General features: G+C 42.2%; 1 protein-coding gene across 1 annotated transcript in view; it reads right to left on the reverse strand.

The window, feature by feature from the left end:
* Positions 1 to 1,747: 1,747 nt before the first annotated feature.
* Positions 1,748 to 24,702, reverse strand: part of lhfpl3 (LHFPL tetraspan subfamily member 3) — a 30,301-nt gene continuing 7,346 nt past the window's right edge. The window contains exons 2-4 of the mRNA XM_028399200.1: positions 6,016 to 6,246; positions 4,122 to 4,175; positions 1,748 to 3,403 (exon numbers count right to left, since the gene is read on the reverse strand). Coding sequence (XP_028255001.1) covers positions 4,153 to 4,175; positions 6,016 to 6,246 — 254 coding nt within the window. The 3' untranslated portion in view covers positions 1,748 to 3,403; positions 4,122 to 4,152. The remainder of the gene's footprint in view (positions 3,404 to 4,121; positions 4,176 to 6,015; positions 6,247 to 24,702) is intronic.

Raw genomic sequence — 24,702 nt, forward strand, 5'->3', positions numbered from 1 at the left:
CAGTTTTATACCACTCGTCTTGACATTTGTGTCTTGGAAAATTTGTGCCTGGCTTCATGTAAAAAGCTTGATTTTCCTGCCTGAAAAACTGAGAAATAACTCTCTGAGGACAAAGAGTTTGAACTCATAATATTCTAGTCATGATGCTAATACACCTCTTTCTTTCCCAACGTTCAGTTTATGAACAGCTAAAAGCAGCTGTCAATATGTTATTAAAAGGTAATTATTACATACTATAATAATTAAGATGATCTGTCCATTTTATTCTCGGAGCTCGGAGTAGAGCTGCTGCTCCTCCGCATCGAGAGTCAGCTGAAGTGGCTTGGACATCTCTTTCGGATGCCTCCTGGATGCCTCCCTGGGGAGGTGTTCCGGGCATGTCCCACTGGGAGGAGACCCCTGGGAAGACCCGGTGGAGAGACTATGTCTCGGCTGGCCTGGGAACGCCTCGGGATTCCCCCGGAGGAGCTTGTGTCCAGTGAGAGGGAAGTCTGGGTGTCTCTGCTTAGACTGCTGCCCCTGCGACCCAGTCCTGGATAACAGTTTGAAGATGGATAGATTTATGGATGGATGTCCATTTTATGTCAATAAACATTTAAAGACATAACTGGACTTCAGGAGGAAACGGGAATCTGCTATTTTAAGTCAAATAGACTCATCTGTAATTATGAATGTTAGTTTTGTTGTTAAGGGATGTCCTTGTCCTGGAAGAAATGATAACTTGGCTTAAATTTATGAAAGCTGACACAGGAGTGAGCTTTATTGTCTCTCCTAGGTAGACCCAATGAGCAAAGACACAGCCTGACATTTTATAAGAGTAATATCATATCTGTTCATCCTATATGTAGCTACAGTAAATATAATTCCTTATAATGGCTCTTACATTAATTTATCAGAGAATACACTGTAATCTAAGAGGTGTGCAGACAGTTGTTAGGATTCAGGTGAGCAGATGGTTTTGCATGTCAAAAAGCCTATTTTCATCTCAGCCAGCCGTTACTGCCCTCCATCGTGTTCTGTAGATAAGTACAACCAACTCTCACTGTGTGAAGTCTCCGTTAGCCTCACCTTTCATCTCTGAAGCTCTCGTTTGTAGAATAATTTAGACAGAAACGACACACATTCTTAAGAAAAACAGGTGGATGTTATTTTTATTTACTCACATCATGTTTTGCTGTGTGATTCCAAATCAATAACAGCTCATCTGGACAGAGAAAGGTGTTTAATACTGTAAGAGCAAAAAAAATAGGCTTTAGACCTTTGGGGGTCAGGAATCTGACTCTTTAGTAACACTGAACCATTGTAACAAATAATAAAGGAGGCACGTTTACCAGCAGGAAGGTGTTGAAGCAAAGTTAGGCACGAGCAACATTGCTTCCCTACAAAATAAATAAAATGTGTATGCGCAATTAGGCACACTGGGCTAATATTAAAGTTTTTCCATTAAGAATGTATTTTACTAAAATCTGTTTAGCAACACGGAAATAAAGCCGCAGTTTATACACACGTGACTCTAACACTTGTTAGCTTTGGTTAGCTTAAAGACCGGAAACAGCAAACCTGCCGTGAAGCAAAGGTAACACACAACTCACCCTCCTACATTTTATTTCTTACATCTTTCCTTATAAACAAGTCATATCTTTTTTGCATAAACTACGACAGTAAAATGACTTCGTAAAACAACGTTTTTAAGTAGGGATGCGTCTATTACTTGGATGCGACCTGCAGGTTGATAGGTAACTGCTCATGAGCCACGAAATAGTCAGAACCCATTATTATTATTTTTAACGTGACTAATTGTTATTTTCATACTTTATTTGTTGCACAATTAAAACAAAATAACACATGTTAAAGTTGGGAAGTGTTAGTGGTTAGATTTTTTTCTACTTCTCTCAGAATTTATGGTTAGCTGTTTCTGAATTAGCTTAAGTTTAGCTAAATTCAATTCAGCCTGTTCTCTTATCTTACTTTAGATTTGAACAAAGCTGAACGCTGGACTCTACGTAGCTAGTTTTCTTTTTTTAATCTTAAATGTTGCAATTTAAAACAACACACCTTTGAAGTACTTTGTAGATTGTAAAACTTCATGTCAGAGCAAGGCTAGCTGTTCCCACCTTAGCTTACGTTTAGCTTAGCTCATGCCAGCTTGCGCCTAGCTAAATACCTTCTACACACTCTCAGAGCTTGGTTAGCTGTTTGCTGAACTTGGCAGAACATGAAATAGCTCATTCTTGTTTGTAGTCTTTGGTTTTAGGATCATCTGTTGTTTCTGTAGCTAACACTTGAAAGCAGTATGCATGACAAAATGTCTAACTTTTCGATATTCTTTGCTCCTTCAAATATGAACACTTTTAATCACACAAACAAAAAGATACAGCACAACTTATCCACAGTTCATGTCCACTACAGCTTTTTTCCACCTTTTTTTTTTTAAAAAAACACCTCTACAATACCATCAGATTACAAGATACTCTATGCTAATTGGACCAATAGTTTGACATTTCAAAGTATACAAGTTGACAAAGTACAAGGACGTAATCAACATATAGCTATACACAGATTATAGACTTGATACAATTTGATGTTTTCTGCTATTTAGTGCACTTTTATTTTTACTCTGTTTTTGCACAGCCCTCACCAGCAAAACCTCTAATTACTACCATTTGATTCTATCACATCAAACATGTAATTATACCAAACCATTGCTGTTCTTTCTGTCCGGTTATTCAGCCTGTAATTTGCTTGAGTCCTCGCATCTTGCAAACAGCATGACACCACTCTTCCTTAGCGCACAGGTCAAACTGTGTCAAAGCCAGTCTGCTTCGCAGGGAGTTTGTTGATACGAAAAAAGATCTGACAGCTTTGACCTCGAGTCTGTTAAGTCCTTATTTGTGACGGTCAAAGTGTGGTTAATTTGTTTTGATTTAATTCGATTTGAGTGGCCGCCACTCCGCGGTGTTCGTCAGTTCAGTGTCCTGGAGCTGATTTAGCACGAGTCTTTCTGTTTGTGTGTGTGTGTTTTCTCTCTCTCAGCTGAACCTGTGTACGCTGGGAGCCTTTCTCACTTCATCACGGAGAACATCTCAGTCTGAACAGCTCGGGTATGATGATGCAGTGACAAACTAACACAGGCGAGCTCTGACAGAGTCTTGAAGGGAATTCATCCTGCAGAAATAAGCAGTTTGAGATGAATATGGAGACTATTTTACAGAGGGAGTGTTCGGATAGGACAAGAGGCATCCTGGTCTCTTAACACAAGGTTGTGTGGCCTCTTCCAGCCCTCATCATCCTCTTCTTCTTCGACCTGTTGATTCCCCACACATCAGCTCTGCATCCCAGCCACAGATTGGACCAGGAGAGGGAAGCTGGATCCTGAAGTAATGTCACGTCTAGGCAGTGAGAACTGCAGACAGTAAGAGAAACTGCAGAAATTAGTGGCTTTATTATAGTGGATAATTTTATTTAAAACATTTCAAATATGTAGAATTTTATTCAGATGTTGCAGCCATAAAGTGAATATTGAAGGTGGTATGTACATCATAGGGTACACGGAGGTCTATTTCTTGGCGTAGAGGAGCCTGAGGTGTTTATATGCCACAGATGCAAATTACTATTGAAGGGGCTTCAAGGGCTGATTGTGGCATACATATTATAATATATTTGACATTTTCTGGCAGAAAACATGAAGGAGGAAGCTGGTTTGTCTTCACTGTGATTATATTTCTGCTTGAAATCAAACGCCAAACACAGCGATAAACACTTCAATAAAAATGTGCTGACTCCGGTTGGAACAAAGCAGTATAATCCAGACTGTGTGAAATAAGAAAAGATAAAGTTTAAAGTTTAAGTTTTCCTGTTAAAATTCAAATACAGAGGAATAAATGAATGAATATTAATGTAAAGAATAAAAATTAAAAGAAAGGGCTGTAGCACTAAAACCACTTAAAACTATTGATTCTACAGTTCTGTGTTTTATTGCTTATGAAGTCAAGTATTGATTTTGGAGGAGTTTGTAAATTTATCTTTTTAGGGTTAATTTTTTTTGTTGCTTATTTTGTTTTTTAATGTTTTTTTTAAAACTCGGATTTTATTGGCTTTTTTACTGCACACAAGATGCTTACCTGTGTGTTCCTGCTTTATCATCACTACAAGTTATATGGCATTGTTACTGCTTTCTGCAGAGAAAAAAGAAAGAGACCAGTTTAGTATAAACATGACCAGCTGGTGGCAGTATAATTCAAGACATTGAAGCAAAGACTTGTTAGTGTTCCTGGAAGACTTTTGCTTCACCAGAATTGATGAGGCTGCTCGGAGAAGCAGTCAAAATGTCTTTGAGGAACACAAGTCCAGTTGCCTTCAGACTCCTGAATAAAAACCACTGAAAGTCTTCGTTGACATTTCAACAGTGCAGATGCTGTGCAGTGAATCTGCTTCTGTGATGTTCCAGGTTTCTAAACTTGGGACAGGTTTCACTGTCCATCCTCCTCAGTGACAAGATAAGAAAAACATCCCATTTCAGCTTCATTTGCTGTTTGATGAATCCTCCAGTTACACTTCCCGTCTCATATTTATTTCACATCTGCCTCTCTCCTCCTCCTCCTCGGCTCATTATTCCTCTCCCTGTCTTCCTCTCTTCCCGATGTCTCAGTTGATAATGGTTTCTTCCTTTCATTCACTTTGCTTATACGAGCTAACAGGCTACTGTGTCCCGGCTGATAGGGTGGCTGTGATTCATTTAGACAGGCTGGCAGCAAGCTGTGTAAACAGCCATTAGTAATTCATGAGTCTGTCCAGCATCCCCGGGCTTCAATTAACCCTTACTGTTGGTGCATTCTTCCTTCATCTATCTCCATGTCCTCCTTCATCTGCATTCTCCTCTTCTTGCTGCTTTAAATCATTCTCTCTGGGTCTGAGTGTCACCTCGCCCAATCCAAACAGGCGGGAGGAAAAAAAAGAAGAAAATAAAAGCAGCCAAGCAGGTGGTGTAAAACATCCATCTAATGTATGCAAATTAAGAACGTGTGCATTTGAAGTAAGAGACATTGTTAATTTGCTGGCCAGACATGCATGATGTTTTTTTATGTGCAGCATCTCTGTGTTATTCAGCTTTAATAGAAAGGCCAGTCAGGTGTTGAAGGTGTCACAAATTTACAGTCTTCAAGACTCACTTTGACTTTGAGTATTACAGTATTACAGGGTATTCCAGCTGCCCAGGACCTGCCTGTCAAATGTAAGGCAGTCCTAAATATTCTTTCAACGTTAGATTGAAGCTCTGAAGACTCCTCTTTATCCTGCCTTTGTTTACAAAATGTGCGTCCTCTGTGTTTTTATGGAGCATCATAGCTCCATTGTTGTTCTCTGATCTTCTGCTGTTGTTTAATTGTTTTGTTTGCTCCATAAAGATTGTCCCAGCAGGTTCTCAATCTCCATTTTTATGTAATTTGTTGATGAATTTCAGCTTCTATGTGGACAGATGAATACTTCTGGGATTTCTAACAGCTGCTCTTACAAAATAATAATGAATTTAAATGATGTTTGTGGATGCTTGCAGTCCAGCCTTGCTGTTCCTGTTTGTAGATTTGCTTACTTCCAGCATCCCAGTCTAACTCAGTAACCAAGATAGTCTAATATTTATGCTAAACATGACTTAAAACTACACAAAATGTATAAAAAGGTCAGTATGAACACATTGTATGACTCTAGGGTGAAGCATGAAATCCTCTAAATTACTTGAATCTTATCAGCCACTATTGTGCTGCTCTACACATCCTCCTTTTGATGAGGCATGTAATAAGTATTGTAATACTTTTATCACTTCTACTGATCCCTTAAAGCTCCTTCTGGTCACCTTAAAAACCTGATCAGCCCAGTAATTAACAGAGACAGCAGTCACCTCTCCCACACAAAGGATGTGGACACCTCAACATTATGTCTGTTCTAGTTCCTCCCAACAGTGAATACAGAGCACACTGTTTACTCAAAGGTCACAGTATAATGAACCAGACGTCTTCTTACTGTCTCCCAGCAGCTCTTCAGACATCAGGCTGTCTTGGCGGTTGCCCAGGACGAAGGCCAGGAAGGAGAGGATGAGAGCGTCCATGATGCCCATGATGGCCAGGATGTAGGCCCAGCGCACGGAGCAGGCGCCCAGCGTGTACTTGTCCGTCTGTTCGCCGCACATCCGCTTCACCTCATCGCTGTCCCAGCCGTCTGGGTAGATCATGCAGCCCAGAATCAGACATGTACCTGGAAGAGGAGGAAGACAGGTGAGCAGTTTAACGAGTCACTTAAAGTTGATGTAGGGGTACAGAGAAAGAGAAGGGGAACCATTGACAGAGCAGTACAGGACGGAGAGGGGCAGAATCAGGGCAGAGAGACGTATCCACATGTCAGCACCATGTGGTCCGATGGGCTGCCTTCGTTTGCCATCTGCTGCACGGCTGACAGTGACGGACTGCTGAGCTGTTAGAAAGCAGTCATCTAACAACACTTCTACTGCTAGTAAGAAGCTGTTTACTCTATCACACACACAGTCAATCAAGTTGTGTGGGTCTGTATTTATTTGTAACGATGCTGCCAAAAGCAGTCAGAATGATGTCTTGTGTCTTTAAAGAGACAATTTGAGTTTTACATACTAAGAGTGAGGACAGATTTGGAAAGGACCATTATACACATCAAGACTTAAGCTGTAGGGTTAAAAATTAAAGGAGCTTTTACATGTATGTAGCTTTCATATAATGTACAATTTATCAAGTTTACATCGTGACGCAGTCTGGGGCGGTGGAGAGTTATCAGCACCTCCAACGGAGGACTTATTGAAGCCTTCAGCTAATTTCTCACCACCAGTCAGAGACTTACACCTCTGAACCTGCCAAAAACACCGCCTGCACTCCCTGCAGAACAACACACATCAGTAAATGCACATATGATCCACAGTCACGTAATTAAAATGGTGGACGCTTCCAAGTGTTATCTTGTGTGGTTCAATTTAAGAGTCAAGCAGCGACCTGCAGGTACTTTAGTGCCAAAAACTGCAGATCCTCACTAGGAACTTCGACGGTGAGCGTTTCCTCAGCGCTAGCGCTTGTACTTGACCCACACAATAAATCTAGCAACAGATATACCTGTACACCCCTATTAACAACACGGCCACCTAGTGTACTAACAAAGATTTACAGCTTGATATTTGGATTAACGGTAGCAGCAAAGGTTCATCCGTCGTTGTTTACAGTCTCCTGGTGAGCAGTGTTTTACTACATGTACTTCAGGATCCTCACAGGTTCTGCAGCACAAACTAGTGTAAGCATGTTATTAAAGTTAGGACACTAACGCGAGCTGCTGCTGGATTAAGCAGGCGGATTATCTCCGGAAATGTCAGAGACTCATTTCTCTTCTCACTACTTGTCTCACCTTCTCCTTCCTGTTGAGGGGGGAGAGTCAGCAGTCTCTGCTGTTCAGTAAAACTACAACCCTCCCTCCAAAAAACAACAACAGCAGCAACAACAAGATACTATAATAATAACCACTATTGACGTAAAAGGCACTCTAATCCATATCCTACGCCTACATTTCCCAGGAGGCAGTGGGAGTATTGACTTTGCTGCTGCATTCCCAGCCTTGCCAGAGCTAGATCAATTTTTTTATAGTCATGGTAAAAACTACTGAAAGCAACAGTGTGTTGGTGCATATTCATGTCTTTATATTGTTTTTATAATTAGATGCTCCATGTCTGTGTTAATCTTGTAGTTATTGTTAGTGGTTATGATTAAAATTTTGATCTTAAAAAATGGATCACAGAACATTAAACATTTCCGATGTTTTCTCCTCGATACTATTGTTTACTTCCTTTTATTCACATTAGAGGATTTGGTACAGTACACACACACACACTTCTCTCCTGTGTAAACAACACACTCCTGCAGGCTTTCAGCTGTAATATTAATAGAATGAGCTGAACTGTGTGGCGTCTCCACGGCGAATCTCAAAACTCCCGCAGAGTCTGAGAGTCGAGGGGAAATACAAGAGATCAAAGAGACACCGGGTTTGTCTTTCTGGCTCTCATTTGAATGCCTCGAGATGTGCCGCTGCTGCCACTGTGGTGGTGGTGGTGGCAGTTCAGGCTTCCAGTTAGCTGCAGGTTTTATGCCACACAAAGCCAATGCATGTCTAAACTAAAGCCAAATGTGCTCTTCAACAAAAGAAATGTAAATTCCCCTCAAAGACAGATCTCATCATCATCATCCTTTTAGCTGCTACAGCTCCAGTAAAAACCCCTCTTTTCATGAATCTAATATTCTAAAGTGTAATTTCTCTTTTCTACTTTTATCTACAAAGCTGATTTTTTTTGTATGGAAATGTTGTGTTGCTGCGCACAATCCCACAAACTGGCATGCAGCTGCTCTCCAACATGCAGGGTCAGCCTCTTCATCTGTCTACAGAAGCAAAGCTGCCGCCTGCACGCATTCCCTGTCATAAATAATGTAAGATATTATGAAATCCTCATGTCATATCATTTCAAATAGGAATGAGTGATGTACTAGAATCACATCTCCTCAAAGCAGAGGGTAACATTTATATTGGCAGCAAATAGCTGAGGGATCTCCGGCTGGTTCAGAGCATTACTGAGGCCTTTGTTCAGTATGGAACCATGGCGGAGATAAAGAGTAATGAGCTACATTTCACACTGAACCCCTGAGAACAAGTCCTCCACCTCAGAGGGGAGAGGGGGTCAATCTTCTACTGTACATCTCATTCTTTCATCTCTGCTGCAGCCATTTTTCCCAATAAAGCTGCATTACTAAAGAGTAATTCATTCTGCTTTCTAATTAATCATTTTATCTTATGCAGTTGCAGATATCAACCCAGCAGCACCCTCTGGGGCAAATGAAGTCCATGCAGAAGTGTCAAAGCCTGCAGTTCACCTCACGGCCTCCGGGGACTTGAGTAAAATAAGGGAGTCAATTCTAATTCTATCTTAATTTCTGATCTCTCTGCCTCTGTGACTCTCCCTTGTGTCAAATGTTAGCGCTTCCTGCCAGGTTGTACATGTGCACAAGTTTTCATGCGTGTGTTGCTGCTGTCAGATCGGCATTGGTTTAGGAGCTGTGAGCTGCTGCAATATCAAAAGAGGCTTCAGATTTCTGGGTGTTCGCTCATCATACAACCTCTGACTCTTCACATCTGTGACTGCACTGAGGCATGATGGTACAATCTCCCTAGGCGATGTTAAGGTAACTGATGACTTGTTAAGTAAAGCAAGAAATCATTGTTGTTTAGAATACACCTGCCACTGAGAAGTTTCTCAAACGTCTCCTCGATGATTACAAGTGCCCTTGAATTCTCACGTTACACACACACACACACTTAAAACACTCTCCTTGAAGTCTTCCCAGCTGACAGCTGCTGGCAAGCAACACCACAACAATCAAAGGAGGAGGTGTCATAATCTAGACCTCTGTCTCCAAGCTCCTTATGCTATTACACACACACACACACACACGTCGAAGCTGCTTATTATGTGAGATTCATGTTCCTTAATACGTCACAGTTATGGCAGGTGTGTTAGTGTGCTGCTCATACTGTATGCAGTGTGGATCAGCTTCAAGGTGGAGTGTGGCAAATGATAATGGATAATGGAAGTTAATTGGGGCAGAAACTGGCAGATGCAAGAAGGTATGAGGACAAAACACCTCCTCCCCCATTCTCCAGCCCCCCCGCCTGCCCTGATACCTTCTGCTCTATGAGCACTCGGTGTGTGTGTGTGTGTGTGTGTGTGTGAGAAAGGGAGCATGATATGCAACATGAATACACCCGCCCTTATTAACTCCTCTTCTATTAGGTCCACCAGTTCACATGGTGTGTCTCCTTGACCACCGGCACAGCTGATCAATTGGCTTCACTTCCAGACTCATGATGGCACATATTACATATATATATACAAGTGATAAATTATTATATAAACCTGTGAATATCAATCAATGTATTTAAGTCAATCTCTCCTGAAAAGAAAAACAAAGGCCAGGAGTTGAATGTTTATATGCCAGCATGCACCAGTAAGTGACTGCGCACTCAGCTCATAAAAATCTATATAATCATAGATATTTTTTGAGTGTTGGCAGGAGCAACGAGCTTTGATCAGCAGCCGATGCAGGTCAGGAAAAGATGCACAAAGATCCTGGAGATTCAAGAGATTTTGGAAGTGTTTTTGAGGAAAATAGCACAACTGAAAGATCAAATATTGTATGATTGCTTATGAAATAATTAACATATCCACCAAAAGATCCTCAGTATAAATAGAAAAATACTGTTTATTCATAACATTCTATAATGACTGGTGCTGAAATCTCAACCCTGAGAGGCGTCGATGACCCTTTTTTTTAATCCTGCACTTCAATGTGTTCAATGCGCTAGCAGCATTTGCGTTTAATTTGCAACAGGCGACTTTAACCTAATTTCAATGAATTGATTGGAATAAATCCAGCTTTACTAGATTTGCGATGTGTGAAAAATCAATCCGGATTGATTACAAAAGTCTGAATGGGGTCTTAGATTTCGACCAGGGTCAGTCTGAGCAGCTCTGCATGCATGCTGGCTGAAACGGGAGACCATTTGCATACCCTCCCTTCCCACCCCACCGTCATTCTCCTACACCTCCAACATAACGCCACTCCACTGTTGTCAGTGTCAGAAATTAAGAAGAAAGGAGGGAAAAAATTGAAGAGACACGCGTGAGAAGAAAAATGAGGCAAAAATAACATTTAGTGGCTGCAAGGATGACAGGAAAACAGTGAGGGAAGAGGATGCGATTATTAGGATCATTAGTTATCAGGACAGAATCTGGAAGTCATTCATATAAGATGTGTGTGTGCAGCATTTTCAGGTGGAGGTGAAGGTGAAGCTTGGAGGGAGAGTGAAAAAATGGTGGATATGGTTAGAACAAGGGATACAAGATTGGAATCCCAATGCGTCTCATTTGAGACATGAAGGGAATGAAAGTAGCTGTTTAAAAATGCAGCAGCAGACAGGCAGCGCTCCTCCATCAGAGAATGGCACAAAAACAGAGAAACCCCACTTCAAAGACAGATTTCAGTGAAGTCAGGGCAAAGAAAAAGAAACATTGATTAATCTGCTCTGTGTTTTTACCAGCTTTAGCATGACCTCTCCCATTAGACTGTCCTTAATCAATTTATTGAAAAAAGCAACATAAAATGTAAGTCTGTGTCAAAGAGAAGGCAGTTTTAGGGACGGTCTTCTGAGAGGAGTGTGCTATAAAATTGATTAATGATCAAATTTACAATCTAATCATCTCTTAGCAAAGATGAGAGAGAAAGGTCTGTACTGAGACCAGGCCAAAATAAAAACATTGCAGTGTTACCGTGCTTTGTCAAAGGAAGAATAGCTGACTTTGGTCCAAGGTTGAAGCTGACACTTGTTACACCTCTCTGTCCTGAGATACACCATGTGACCCAAAGTGAATTGTATCTGTCTATATGTATCTTCTGTCTGTCTATAACACGTCAGAAGATTGCAGCATTAAGATTTCCACCTTCACGACTAAACAGACTAACTAAAGCTGTGTGAGGTGTCCGTTTACTTTTGGTCACCTACTGTATCTCAGCCTGGGATTGTTGGAGTGTGAAAAGAAGCTAGAATTAACAAACTGATTTCCTAACATAACCTGTAACCCCACAGAGTAAGTAATGCTCCTCGGCCTCGAAAGCAGCATTTCTTCCACACTAATTAATGAGTTAATTAGCTGGACATGAAGAGTTTTTGCTGTTTAATCCTGTTTATTGTTAGAAAGGATTTAAATTTGTGCATTTTGTGCATTTCTCTCAATCCAATTAATGCTGTCTTCCAGGTGTGACCCGGCAGTCGCCTTTCCAACAAGTAGCTCCTGGGTAAATAATGTAGATTACAGGTATGAGAACAAAGCCTGATGAATAGAATTTCCAGATACCTCAATTTTTTTTAAAACCCTCGGCACTAATCAAACTTAAGTTGTGCCTTGTTTTAGTCATAATCTGCATGATAGTCATTATAGTAATCCTCCTGGGCAGATGCATTGTTTTCTTCCTTCAGATCCTTGCTCTAATGCATGAGGCCCCCTGCTGCTGTACAGCCCACAGGAAACAATTTCAGAAGATGCATCCAAACACTGACGCTGCCTCAGATTTGGTTGCCCGTCGTGTTTGAAGTCAGTCCTAGTTGGAACTGAAACTGAGTCTTCTTCCGAGTTTTTCAAATGAGCTGTGAATCAAAGCCTCCTCTGATTTCTTCGGAACGTGTTCGGGAGCGGGAGAGGGGGCGCTCCCCACATCGAGGATGCTGCATCGTCATGGAGACGGGCTTCCTGCTGTTGCTGCTCCAGCTGATATGTGGATTTGTCTGGAAGAGCACGAGTGTCGGGACTGCATCAACACCTCAGCACTGTGGTGCCCCCCCCCCCCCCCCCCGATGACTAAAGCCCTGCCATACGTCCCAACCCTCTGTTCGCACATATGAGCAACATATCCTTACACATGAGCATAATCTGAAGCAGCTTTTGTTCCTGGTGAGTACAGCAGGACCCTGCTTTCCTAATCGGGAGTGGGAGGGTTGAATTAGAGCAGGTGTTCTTATTAATTAACGGCTCCCACTGGTGAGCCTGAGGTGTAAATCTGCAGAACATGATCCCAGAAAGAAGCCTCGTATGTTTGCTGTTGGTAGAGCTAAAACCCCTTCTTCATGGAGGGTGTTTACTAAGCCCAGTATTTTGGATTGTGAGGTTAAAGTGAAAACACATTTTATTTCCACAGCATGAGGGCTGATGGTCAGATATTTATTCCCAATAAGCCAAGGTATGTTACATGTTTGATCAGTTGTGGCCTCGTCTCTCTTTTGGCTCCCTCAGATGTGGTGACAGTGTTCTTGAAGTGGCAGACAACTTTGGCAGTTCTTCTGAATCTTTAACGGTTGTCCTTATTTTCTCTCCAAAAACCCGCCTGTCTTTGAAGTCGGACCGAGGGGATTGCTCCACTCAATTTCAGTAACTTCTAATGTGTCTCTGATCTGCAGTGATGGCAGCGAGTTCTCTTCCTTTTCCTTTCTTTCAAACCCTCCCTTCCCCCTTCTCTGTCTCTCTTTCACTCTTTCTGCAGTACTGAGCACTAATGACTGATGATGTGAAGGGAAAGAAAAAACTGTTTCACTGTGGAAAATCCACCTGGCACCAGTAAAGAAATGAAACCAGGTAAGAACAGAGTAACTTGACTTAACATTCTCACTTCTGTTCTGCAGCTTTTCTTTTTATTACACCATCTTTTTGGCCCTCTTGTTGTAGCTGCTGATTGAAAATTCCTTCTGAAGTCTGGAAATTCCAGCATAAACAATCAATTTTCATGTGTGTTCATTCGTGTTCTATTATTTTTTACGTCTTTAAATTGCATTTATTTGAACTCCGTGTTCGATCATCCTGGAGGAGCTTGGAGTAGAGCCACTCCTCCTCCATTTTAATAGGAGCCTGTTGAGGTGGTTCGGGTACAGGGTTCGAATGTTCCATGGGCACCTCTCTGGTGGGGTGTTTCAGGCATGTCCATTATTATGGACCTGGGTCAATAGGATAATATCTCTCAGCTGGTCTGTATCCTCCCAGAGGGGCTGTAGAAGGGGGTTGATTTGGTGAGAGGTCTCCTTGCTCAGGCTCCTGCCCCTACAACCAACTCCAGTTAACTAGAAGATGATGGATGAAACTTGAACTTACTAAGGATACTTTTCTTTAGTTGTACCTATAAAGAGAGGGTCACTGTGACAGAAACAACTTTGGCTCTGAGCTCTTTTGCATGTCAGAACCTTTCAGTAAGCTGCTGGTGACATCACTAATCACTCTGATGAGGGAAGAGAAGCTTGTTCTGCGCTTGTGTGTCCATCCTGAAGTTTGGGCTACAATGTGTCACAGCGCCTGACTGGCTGCTAGCACTAAGCAAGCTAATTATGGAGTCACAATTGTCAGTAAACCATCAGTGATAATATATATCATATACAATATATTGATATTAGCCTTAAAAATATCAGCCAGTAAAAAAATGATGTACGGTAATTAAATCAGTTACTGCATAAAAAGGTGTGTCTGTGTAGAGTGTTACCTGCTAGCATAGATGCTGTCTGCTCATGGTAGCAATGCTAAGTTTCATTTTGATTGTTCCAGTTAGATGGAACACAACATCTGCAGCTGGTCAAACTGATACTGGATTATAGGATTTTTTGCATTCCTACTCCTGATGGCTGTTAGACGACAGCTAACATGAGCCAGAAAACAGACAGTGTCTGTCAGTGTTCTAGTTGACACTCTAGTTGTTGGTGAACAGTCTGCAGTGGGAGCAACTCAGCTCTGTTTGTGGTCTCCACTAACTCCTACAGGAAAGATTTGGCTTTTGTCTCCCACCATTTGATGTGAACCTTAAATCTCTCATTTAACGACAATAAGAGTATGACATAAAAGACAAATCCCTTTCTTATTCGCCTATCTTGCAGCTTTGATGCTTCACCGCCCTTCCCCTGACCTGCCCTTTGTGACCCAAGGTGATCAGCTGGACCATTTTAATCTTCCTACGTTGCCATGGAGGCGCCTTAAACCCTCTCTTTGGGGGTAGAGGGTGCATTGCCACTCCCAGAGCACATCCTCTTCCAAAGAGCCCGCTGCTGGTCCGGAGCAGCAGCTCGTCTCTTACGATCTCAAGGAGTGGAAAGTAAAAGTGAGAGAATGCTGCCAGCAGCATCAGCAGCAGCACGTAGAGAGCCGTTTCCGTAGCAACCGGCAAGCTCAGAGGGAGGAAGAGCACTAATGGGTGGCTGAGGTGACTGAGAACATCACTGAAACAACACACGTCCCTTTTGCCTTTCATTCCTTCCCTTTTTTCTGTCAATGTCTCCACACACACACACACATATGTTCTGTGATCCATAACCTTCGGTAAATGTGACTGTAGACACACTGCAGAGTAGAACCAACTGTTAACATACACACACAGTAGATAACACTTGACTCAGACCTATGAGTGCTTCCTCTCGAGTGCTACAGCAGGTGTCGTTTCCCTTGTTGTATTCATAAGTCAGTTCTCTGGGACGCAAACACTCACACACGTCTTTATTCCTTTCTCCTAAGTTTATCAAATAACAACCCACTCTGCACTGCCACACCGAGCTCCAGAGCCTTTTGATGTCCTCTCAAGCTCAAACCTCATTTGTATTCTACTTATGTCACCAGTTTTCACTAAGCTTTCTTTGATTCAAATTCCCCCCAACTAACATGTTTTCCTGTGTTAACATTGTTAGTCTTGTTTTCCACACAGCATGGTGCTCCTCCTCATTTACAGCTCAATATAACTGCTATAATTGTTGCAGGATGATCAGTGTAATTAGGAATCTACCTTGCAAGGAAAAAAGCAGGAGCACACACCTTGTGACTCTGCAGACTGATTCTTAAAAGGATTTGGGTTCGCTCTGCCCCTTTTATCAGCAACAGCTGTCATGTAGGCCAATGCAGTGCAAAAAGAGAAACTATGGGTGTGTGTGTGTGTGTGTGTGATTGTTAAAAAAGATGTCACCAAATGCCTTATTCGTTCAAATAGAAGTATTGATTGATGGAGAGAGCACAGGATTGTGAAGCTGCGTTGAAAGCTGTTTGTTTAGAAATATGTCTAAGGGAGTTTTGTTTTGGCCCTTTGGGGAGGAAATGTGGCTGCACAGGCAGGCCAAACATAGAGGCTGAATAAATACCTGCAGAAGTAGGCTAAAGCTGCATAAGAGTTGCATCCAGCAGCGGCAAGATCAAAAAGCAGGTTCACATTATGACACGCTGCGGCTGCCGCTGTGTGAAGCTTAATGCCTTTGCTGCATACTGTGCCAAACTTTCAGCATCATATGCTGGTGTGTCACTCTAAAGAGAGAAAAGAGAGGCAGAACACAACGTTTTCTACCATTTTGTGTTCATTTTATGACTTTCTTTCTTCTAATGATTAATGGAAGTCAAATGCTGCTCTGCGCTTCTTCTTCTTCTTCTTACAGAAGAGTTGATTCCACAGATTAAATGTGGCTTTAAAAACAAGTACAGTATGGAGGTCTTGTGACGTAACGCTGTGAAGAACTTTGTGTTGTGCTTTTTGGTTGCCGCCATGTTTGTGAGCAGTAAAAGCATATCGCTTCCTTAAGTGCTTGCTGTCTGTTGTGGCGTTGACTCGATCAGGAGATGTAAAATAAGCCTATTGACACCACACACGCGAGGATTATTTGGATAAATAATTGTGACAAGCCTTAAACTGGGCCGCGACCCCCTTATGGTTGGTGGTGCAGACAGCATTGGCTGTCTCAGAAATCTGCCTGGTTGACTCTGGTAATGGTATTAGCTTTTTCCAGGTGGCCCACCAGCAGCGCTCTCTTTTCAAGTGGACACAGCTAAAGATTTCCACAACTCCCTAAAGTGGCCTTTAAATAAAGTCCTCCACAGAGACACCTTCTGTCACTGAGAGTAACTATTTTAATACTGCAGCATTACAACTAGAATTGCGGAGTAAAAAGTGGCACCTGGTTCACTGCCTGCCGGGGATCTGTGTTCGCTCTCCCCTGTTGGCCCCCTCAGTGTTGACTGTCCACTGAAGGCAGAAACGATGTCAGGGAAACCTGATGATGAGGTGCTGAGTGTCACACAGCTTCAGCATCTCAGAATCAACAGTGTTACAGGTCAGAAGGAATCGGCACCATGCCAGTGAAGGTGGCATAAATGGACGAGAATGAGATTTCAGTGTCATCTGTTAAAAAGTAGCTTCCTTAACTGAGTTTACAGGTTCTTTTCCGACTTTTTATTTCATCTGTGCGGTGCAGCCTTCACTGACATGTCTTTGCTATAAATCACAGGAGGTCTGAGCATCATTCAGCCCCAGACAATGACAGCCAGGTGTCAAAACGGCCTCTCAGACAGTCTGAGGTATGAGGAGGACCTGTGCATCCATCTCCTCGAAAACCAGCAGACACCTGCATCACTCATTAGCCCAAACACTGGCACACTGAAACAAGCATCACTCAAACACGCACACACAGGTTTAAGCAGAGGCAGAGTTTCAGATGGGTCATCGTGTCCTTGTCCTGCAGCCTCACTCAGGAGGAAGAGGAGGATAAATCAAGTGGCTGTCTTCTCCATCCCGGCCCAGTGATCAAGAAGATAAACCCCCGATGGGAAATCTATAAAGCCTGCCCCCTCCACGGGTCCGGCAGACATGTGAAAGCCACCGGCAGAGGAAGAGATGTGTTGACGGTTGGAGCTCGCCGTAGAGGACAAGACAGCTATAAAGTCTAATGGATCACACAGAAGCTGCTGTCGGCTGGTCATTCATTTGTTTACAAAGGGATTAAAAGGCTCCACTTTTATAGCTGTTCCTTTTACTTAATAAGACACAAAAAAGTAAAAAATTTTGTCCCAAAATACTGTAGCCTTTGAGGGACAAGTCTGTGGTCCAGCAATATAAATGTTAGTACTATTAGTCATATTTGTGCCTCAAACCACCAAAAGATCTATTTTCTACCAAGCTAAGACCTTTACACATAAATGTGATCTCAGCTGAGGATCTGTGGATGTTCTTGAGTTAACTGGGCCATCATGGATGCCTAGAATGCCAAAATGTGAATTTATTTGGCATTTTGAGCACCAGTGCCAGTGTAGCAAAACAATCTAGATGAATGAAGTGCCACATATAAAATGTAAATATTAGATTTTTGGTTCAGGCATCCCTTTATGCTTCAATGTTGTAATATTGTGTATTCAGTGCTACCTTTTTTTCAGGATCCAAATGTTTTTGTGTGTCTGTGTGTTAAGGCATGATACCATCTTGTCATCTCTGTGGATTCAGATTAATTGTAAGAAGTAACTCTCACTTTGCCCTCAGGTCCTAATTAAGTAGAATTCAACTTGCTTCATCTCGTAATTATTAAGCGGAGGAGAGGAAAGCTCGCTGTGGATCAAGTATGAATACAAACAGACGGAGGAGGGAGGACTGGTGAGGCTAAGCAGGACCAGGAGTTGGATGTTCATGCTGCAGGTTTGTGTTCACAAATTAATTTACACTCCTTAGAATTAGAACATTAGTTGATGCTGCCATGTGCAGATTGAATATGGATATTTATTCTGGGAGACGTGACTGAACATCTCAATAGTTGCAGACTCGCTGCTCTCCGAGACCTCTATTCACTGTAATGATTTATTCACAAACAAGTGGTCATGTCTGCATGCATAATTTATGTGGAATCACTCAAGTGGGCCTTGCGCAGAAACAATGACAACAACAGCAGCAGTGTTTAATCTGCAAGGTCGTTCAAATTGGGTGCAATGTCCAAAATATCTCAGCCGTGAACTGTGAGCTCAGATTGAACGGCCCGAGGGATCAAGAAGCAACAAAGTCATTCGACAGTTGATTTGGCATACTGTTGGTTCGGGGTCTCGTTCCTCGCATTCAGCCTGTCACATCCCATCAGAGCAAGGCGAGCCTCAAAGCTCAGTCTTGTTTTTAGCACCGACAAGAAAGTTTTGCAGAAGTTTCCGGTCATCTGAGGTCATGATGAGCTGCGGGTCAGTGCTGTAAAGGTGGCCGGTTGAATGAGGATTAAGTTGGCGACATGGTATGTAGGTCTCTAAGCTTGTAGGGAGAAGGCCGGGGCAGCAGGGCAGTGCTGAAATCAGCCTTTTCCTGTTCCACCCCTCCTCCACCACCATCCTGGTTACACTAATTACATTACTCCTGGGGAGACGGGATAATCAAATCTTAATGAGGCGTGGTAGGCTTCAGTGCCGAGCCTGACGCGACAACAGAGGCACCAACAGAGGCACTGAACCTTCACTCCTTTTGCAGGATTTGCAATTGGAGCTCTATCAGGGTCATGGGTGACAGTTTCAGAGCATTTTCCTGAAGACATGCAAAGCCGCATTAATTCACCACAATACTGCCGCCAGATACACTCAATGCTGTTTCAATTTCAGCATGATGCTTTGGCAGCTCTGAAGAAAGGAGGCTTTCCCGGTCTGTGTCTGCTAACTGGTCTGACTGGAAAAGGATTTTTCAATTACTTAATAAGAGCAATCATTCAGAACCAGCTCTGACTGATTGAGTGGAGTGAGTCCAGAACTGCCAAGATGGTGGGATGAATGGATTTTAAAAGGCAGAAATGAATGCATGGTTCCACACTACAACCTCTGAGGCTGAGAAATGAAACAACAGTTCCCCCCATGACCTCTGGGGGCTGGATCCAACAGGAAGTCAATCTCCAGTAGGGGTGGAACAGTTCACTAAATCCACGGCTCGGTTCGTATCACGGTTCTGAGGTCACAGTTGTCAGTTCGGTTTGGTTTACATTGTTGAGGTTTTTTCTACTTTTAACACTCTGGAAATACCAGATGAGCATAAAATACATATCCTATTTATCCAACATTCAACACATTTAGGAATCAGTTCAGTGTTTCCCCATCATTATATCAGGTCAATTTTATCAGGTCAAGTCAATTTTATTTCTTTTTAATTTCTATATAGCACCAGGTCATAACATAAGCTATTTAAGATAACCTTCACTATAGAACAGGTCTACACCTTATTCTTTTATTAAACAAAGTAAACAGCTCATGTTATTTATCTTATTTGCATGGCAGCATGTCATTTCTCTCTGCGCTGCTGTCTGCGCACAGAGGCCCGATCACAGACACACACCATCGGACAGAGAACGTGTGTTGCTTTGTCCACCGTTGCTCATTACATGCTAGTTGGATAGACTGAACTCTATGACTACGCTAGGCTACGCTTACAGTACTGATGCGTGTGTTTATTTTATTTTTGCCATTGAAATATGCTATTTACATCCCGCTCTGTAAGCCTTGACGGGACCACTGGCAGCTTTGCGCACGGTTGGACGCAGAGTGCTGTGGGTCTCTCTGCTCTGCCTGCAGCTGAACCTGCTGCGTGAAGCTACAGTGAGAGTGACTGGCTGTGAATGCGTTGATGTGGGGGAGGAGCTCACGGTCGCTGCTTGTCGAGGACAGTAGCCTGCAGAAGACTGCAGAATGATTTCACTTCAGTCTCCAAACGTCACCAGAGAGTCACTATTTTTTTTTGATAAAAAAAAAGTTTTCAAAAGCCGCCAAATGTAGCGAGAGAGACGTCAAGTTGCCAACACTCATCTATATTCTGTGGTAAAAACGCCTCTCTGTATTACTTGATGCGCATGTCCAGAACCGAACAGAATACGCCCCCCGAACTGAAACAAGTGTACCGAATAAACACATATACAGCTTGGTACGAAACCCCTACCTCTTTGCCTGTATTTGGATTAACCAGAAGATTAGCTCTGATGCTGCCACTGTAGCAACTTTCATACTCCAAAGATTCCCAAATCCATGTGTGTTCCAATGCTTTCTTGTAAATGGAATGTTTGTCACTGGCTGCTGCAGAAAGAAGCTTCACCAGCTGCCCCTGCCTAGGACCAGGCAGCTCTGCACCATTTACTATCCTCCAAATCTTCTGACCATACAAAGTCTCGAGTCCACGGTGCACAAATAAAAGATGCAGAAGTAGCCATTATAGAGCATCAGTCCAGAAGCCGTCATGACAGCCTTTAACATGCAGAACTGATTCTGAAGAAGAAGTTTGTTAGTGTTATTTTGGAGCTTCCCACAAGACCTAAAAGGCAGCAGGAAAACAGTGGGACTTGGTATTTTCTTCTCCTCTGGGACGAGCTTATGCTCCTCAAGATTATCACTTTCCCCCTTCTGGGGGATTTGTCACTGATCCCTCATGCAGTGGGCAGCCGGCAAGCTATTTAGTGACGCTCCCTCAGGGATAAATAATACAATGAGATAATACAAGAGCAGATTGGGAACATTTTCTTTAGCGGAGAAGGAAAATAACACAACATTGATGGCTGCTGTAACAATCCCACTCAGCCGGTCAGGAACACACTCGTGGCTCGCATGCCTTTCATGCAGGCAGACGCTGCTGTCGCTCCACGCTGTTCAGCAACAACACACCAGGGATGTCACACTCGGAGCTGCCAATCACTCCTCTTCCACTCCTCGTGTCTCTCATTTCCTTCCAAATCCCCTGCTGTTAGCTCTCCTGCTGCTCCATAACTAGCACCTGATTAGGACTGTTATTAAGCCCTATGACTTCAACACGTCCACATCCTGCAGAGACTCCTGGAAAGACCTCGTTATCTCCCCATCAGGACTGCTACCGGCTCTCCCTACGAGTGGCAACCGGACACTGTCCCATCATCATCATCATCATCATCCCACCTTTTTAAAGGGCAAAGCCAGCAGACTTCTGACACTTCACAGCTTCTTCCTCAGCCTCAGCAAAACATTAGAGGACCCAGCAGATCTCATGAAACATGTATAAATCCTACAAACACTGCAGAAATCAAGGCTATAGCCTAGATTGGCTCTAGAGGAATTTGTGTTTCTTCCTGCAAACAGATTGTGGGTGCAATTAGAGGTTTGACATTTTTAATAGCTGCAGTGCTGAAGAAGAAACGCCTGCAGCAGTGTTGTATGTACAACATGAGCGTAACTCAGTGAGTTTAATGAAGCCTGTGGGGTCTTTGATGCTCGTCCTCAGAAAGAAACTGCAAAGAATTTACATTTAAAGTTCAGCAGTCAAAGAGCATAACAGCTGGGAATATTAAGACCTACGTTTTTAATTCTGACCTTCATTCAGGTGATGTGTAGAGCAGAAGAGTGCCTACTGACATCATTTTGTTTGTTCAAATGTTTGGCTGGCTTATGTCAAATACAGCACAGACAAGTGGAAGCAGCCAATTAGTGGAAAATAGTCATGTCACAAAAAATAGTTTTCCCTTTTGGAGACTCTAACCTGTAAACTTCGGTGAATGAAATGCGTAGGTGGAGTGACAAACAGTGGAAGCGATGGATCGGAGTGTGTTAGTTTGGAGTAAACAGGTTAACTTTATGCTTCACTTGACTGGAGATAGAGAAGTCCTGACATAACCAACTGAAATCCACCATTTTCCTGGTAATTAGAAACTTTTTTTACATGATATCAGATATTTATGTACCTTCCTGTAAAAATGTGCATTTCTGCGGTAAAATTGGACATTTTAACATGGAGGTCTGTGACAGAGTCACAGACCTCCATGTCACAGCGTCAGAGTTAGACACGTTTTCATTGGTCTGAGCACTCAACACCGTGATCATCAAAATCTCTTTGAGATGTACAAACAAAATGTTGTCACCACCCAAACTGCATTAGACTGCAATATCATGTTTAAATCAAAGCAGCCTTTAGCTGTTATACTGTTTATACTAGTATTTATTTTCCAGGTTAATAAGCACCTCTATCATCACTGCTCCTTTCTTTGTAACCTGAAAGAAGTGTCTGTTCTCTGCTGCATAATCAGAGTCCCAGAGCCTTTTGAAGCTTTGGATGTCATTTTCATCTGTTTGGCAGGCCTGACAGTCTCCTCTCCTTCTCCCTGCACTCCGTCTCACATAATCTCCATCTCTCTGCTCATTCCACGTCCTAACTACTCTGCAATCAAAACTGTCAGTCACACTTAAGGCCTTAAATACCTCACCATTCCCCCCAATCAGACACACCAGTGTCACTTTATCTCAAACGTGCTCCTTTAGCCCCATCTGTCCATCACACCTCGGCCTAAAGACAAACTCATCATCACCTCAGGATGACAAGTTTCTCATCAGCATGCAGCTCAAAATAATGTGACCTTCACAGTATCAGCGCCATGTCTTTTATTTATTAGTTTAAAGGCTATGATAAATGCTGGTTTGCTCGTTGAAACAATTCACTGCATTCAGTTTATCTTGTCTTCATTGGCCCATTTTTCTCTCTCTCTGCATTGTCATGTTTCTACAACCAAACAGAGGCTTCTGCCCCTTTAAAATCCTCATCAGCTGAGGAAGGAGGTGATCCACTTTCTTAGTCCACGGCCTCAGATTGAGCCTGTAATTGAGAACCTCCGTCTTTGTGATTTTCAGCTGACTTAGCCAGCTTTTAATTTGGCTGATTCACACTGCGGCACAGTCTTTCTTTTTCAGCTTGTTCTTCTGTGGTGTTTTTTTTATTTTATGTGTGTGTGATACATAACAACTTGAAAATAATAATAAAACAAAGTCCACCCAACGTGACCTTTCTATGAAACTTTTTTTTTTTTGCAGGCGGCACCTAAAGTGCAGAGAGGAGGGTGAAGCAGCTGAGAGCAGAGAACTTTCATCTAAACACCTTCAGATGAACACCTTCACTCTTTTTTTACCCCTGTTCTCTGCTAATGGCCTCTTCACTGTTTGTGTGTGAGTCTCATGTTACATCACTAAAGACTCTTCCAGTAATTCATTATATGTGTGAGAGGATAAAGACGGGGCTGATGTCATTAGCACTTGGTCGGCTTTAACTGAGGACGGAGCAGTGCAAGTACACACACAGCTCACTTTAATGCGGCTTTTTTTTGTTTTTTTTGTGTGTAATTAGAGATGCTTTGATCAACAGCCAATTATTGCCAGAAAACACTTATTTATTTACTGTTTACTTTAAAGAGCACCAAGAGACACAGTTTCTCTACCGTGTCCTGGGTTTCTCTCCATGTGGAGGCATTTGTGTATCTCATTAATGTTTGTTTTCTAATTGCAGATGTATTTGGCGTGAACATGGCTAGTTAATGTTAGGCCTTTAAAAAATGATATGAGGTTAAAACACACGCAAACTCAACACGTCACGAGCAAAAGAATGCCATCTTTTGCTACAATTGCGATGCATCCCCTGCCACATGAACATGTAGAGATGTGGCCACAGAAACACTCTCGCTCGTTTTGTTTTTAAGGACTGAAATATCAACATCATGTCATGTTTTCCTGGTGAGGACAGGATACAAGCTACTGATTTAGGCTCTACAGATCATTTTAAGCCCCGTTGTCAGCTCCGGTTGCTGTGTTTGTGTGATTTGTGCACACAATCATTGTATTGTGTTTATGCAGATTGTATCTCCATAGTATGCATCTGCAGCACTTGTGCCCATGTTGCTCCTCAGAGATAATGAAGTTTATCTTATCTTTCAATACTGTGACAAGTGGTGAACTCCATCTGCTGAGGAAGATCATGTGACATGATCAAACAGAACTGCTTCAGCTATTTTCTCTTTTTTAACAATGGGCACGTATTTTAAATTTGTCCAATATAAACATTCTCAGTATATTGTACAGACCTAAGTGTACTTATGTTTACATGCATGCTCACCTCATTATGTAGTTTAAACAGTGTGACTGCATTGTGATATAATATGACTTTAAGATATTTGATAGATTTAATCTGTAGAATCTCTTTAATTTTATTGACAGATTATTAGATTAAATTTAAACTTTGTGTGCACTTTATGATTGATCCTTTGTAACAGGATTTTGAATCTAAAGTGAGTACTTCTTTATTAATCTTCTCAATAATGCTTTTTATAAGTGCTTGTTGAGTTCAAACTTGAGGATTATTTTTATTTTTTGTCCTCATTTGACTTGTTTTATTTTTTACTTTATTCTATTTCTTTAACGTCCATTCAAAGCAGTGCGCTGTCGTTCCTCACTGTGGTCTAAATAGAGGTTAAAACGAGGAATCCTGACATTTATATACCTTTTTTCCTCATAAAAGAGTATAAAAAACAAACAGTAGGCTT

Source organism: Parambassis ranga, chromosome 2 (assembly GCF_900634625.1).
Source record: "Parambassis ranga chromosome 2, fParRan2.1, whole genome shotgun sequence".
In the NCBI taxonomy this organism is placed as follows: domain Eukaryota; kingdom Metazoa; phylum Chordata; class Actinopteri; family Ambassidae; genus Parambassis; species Parambassis ranga.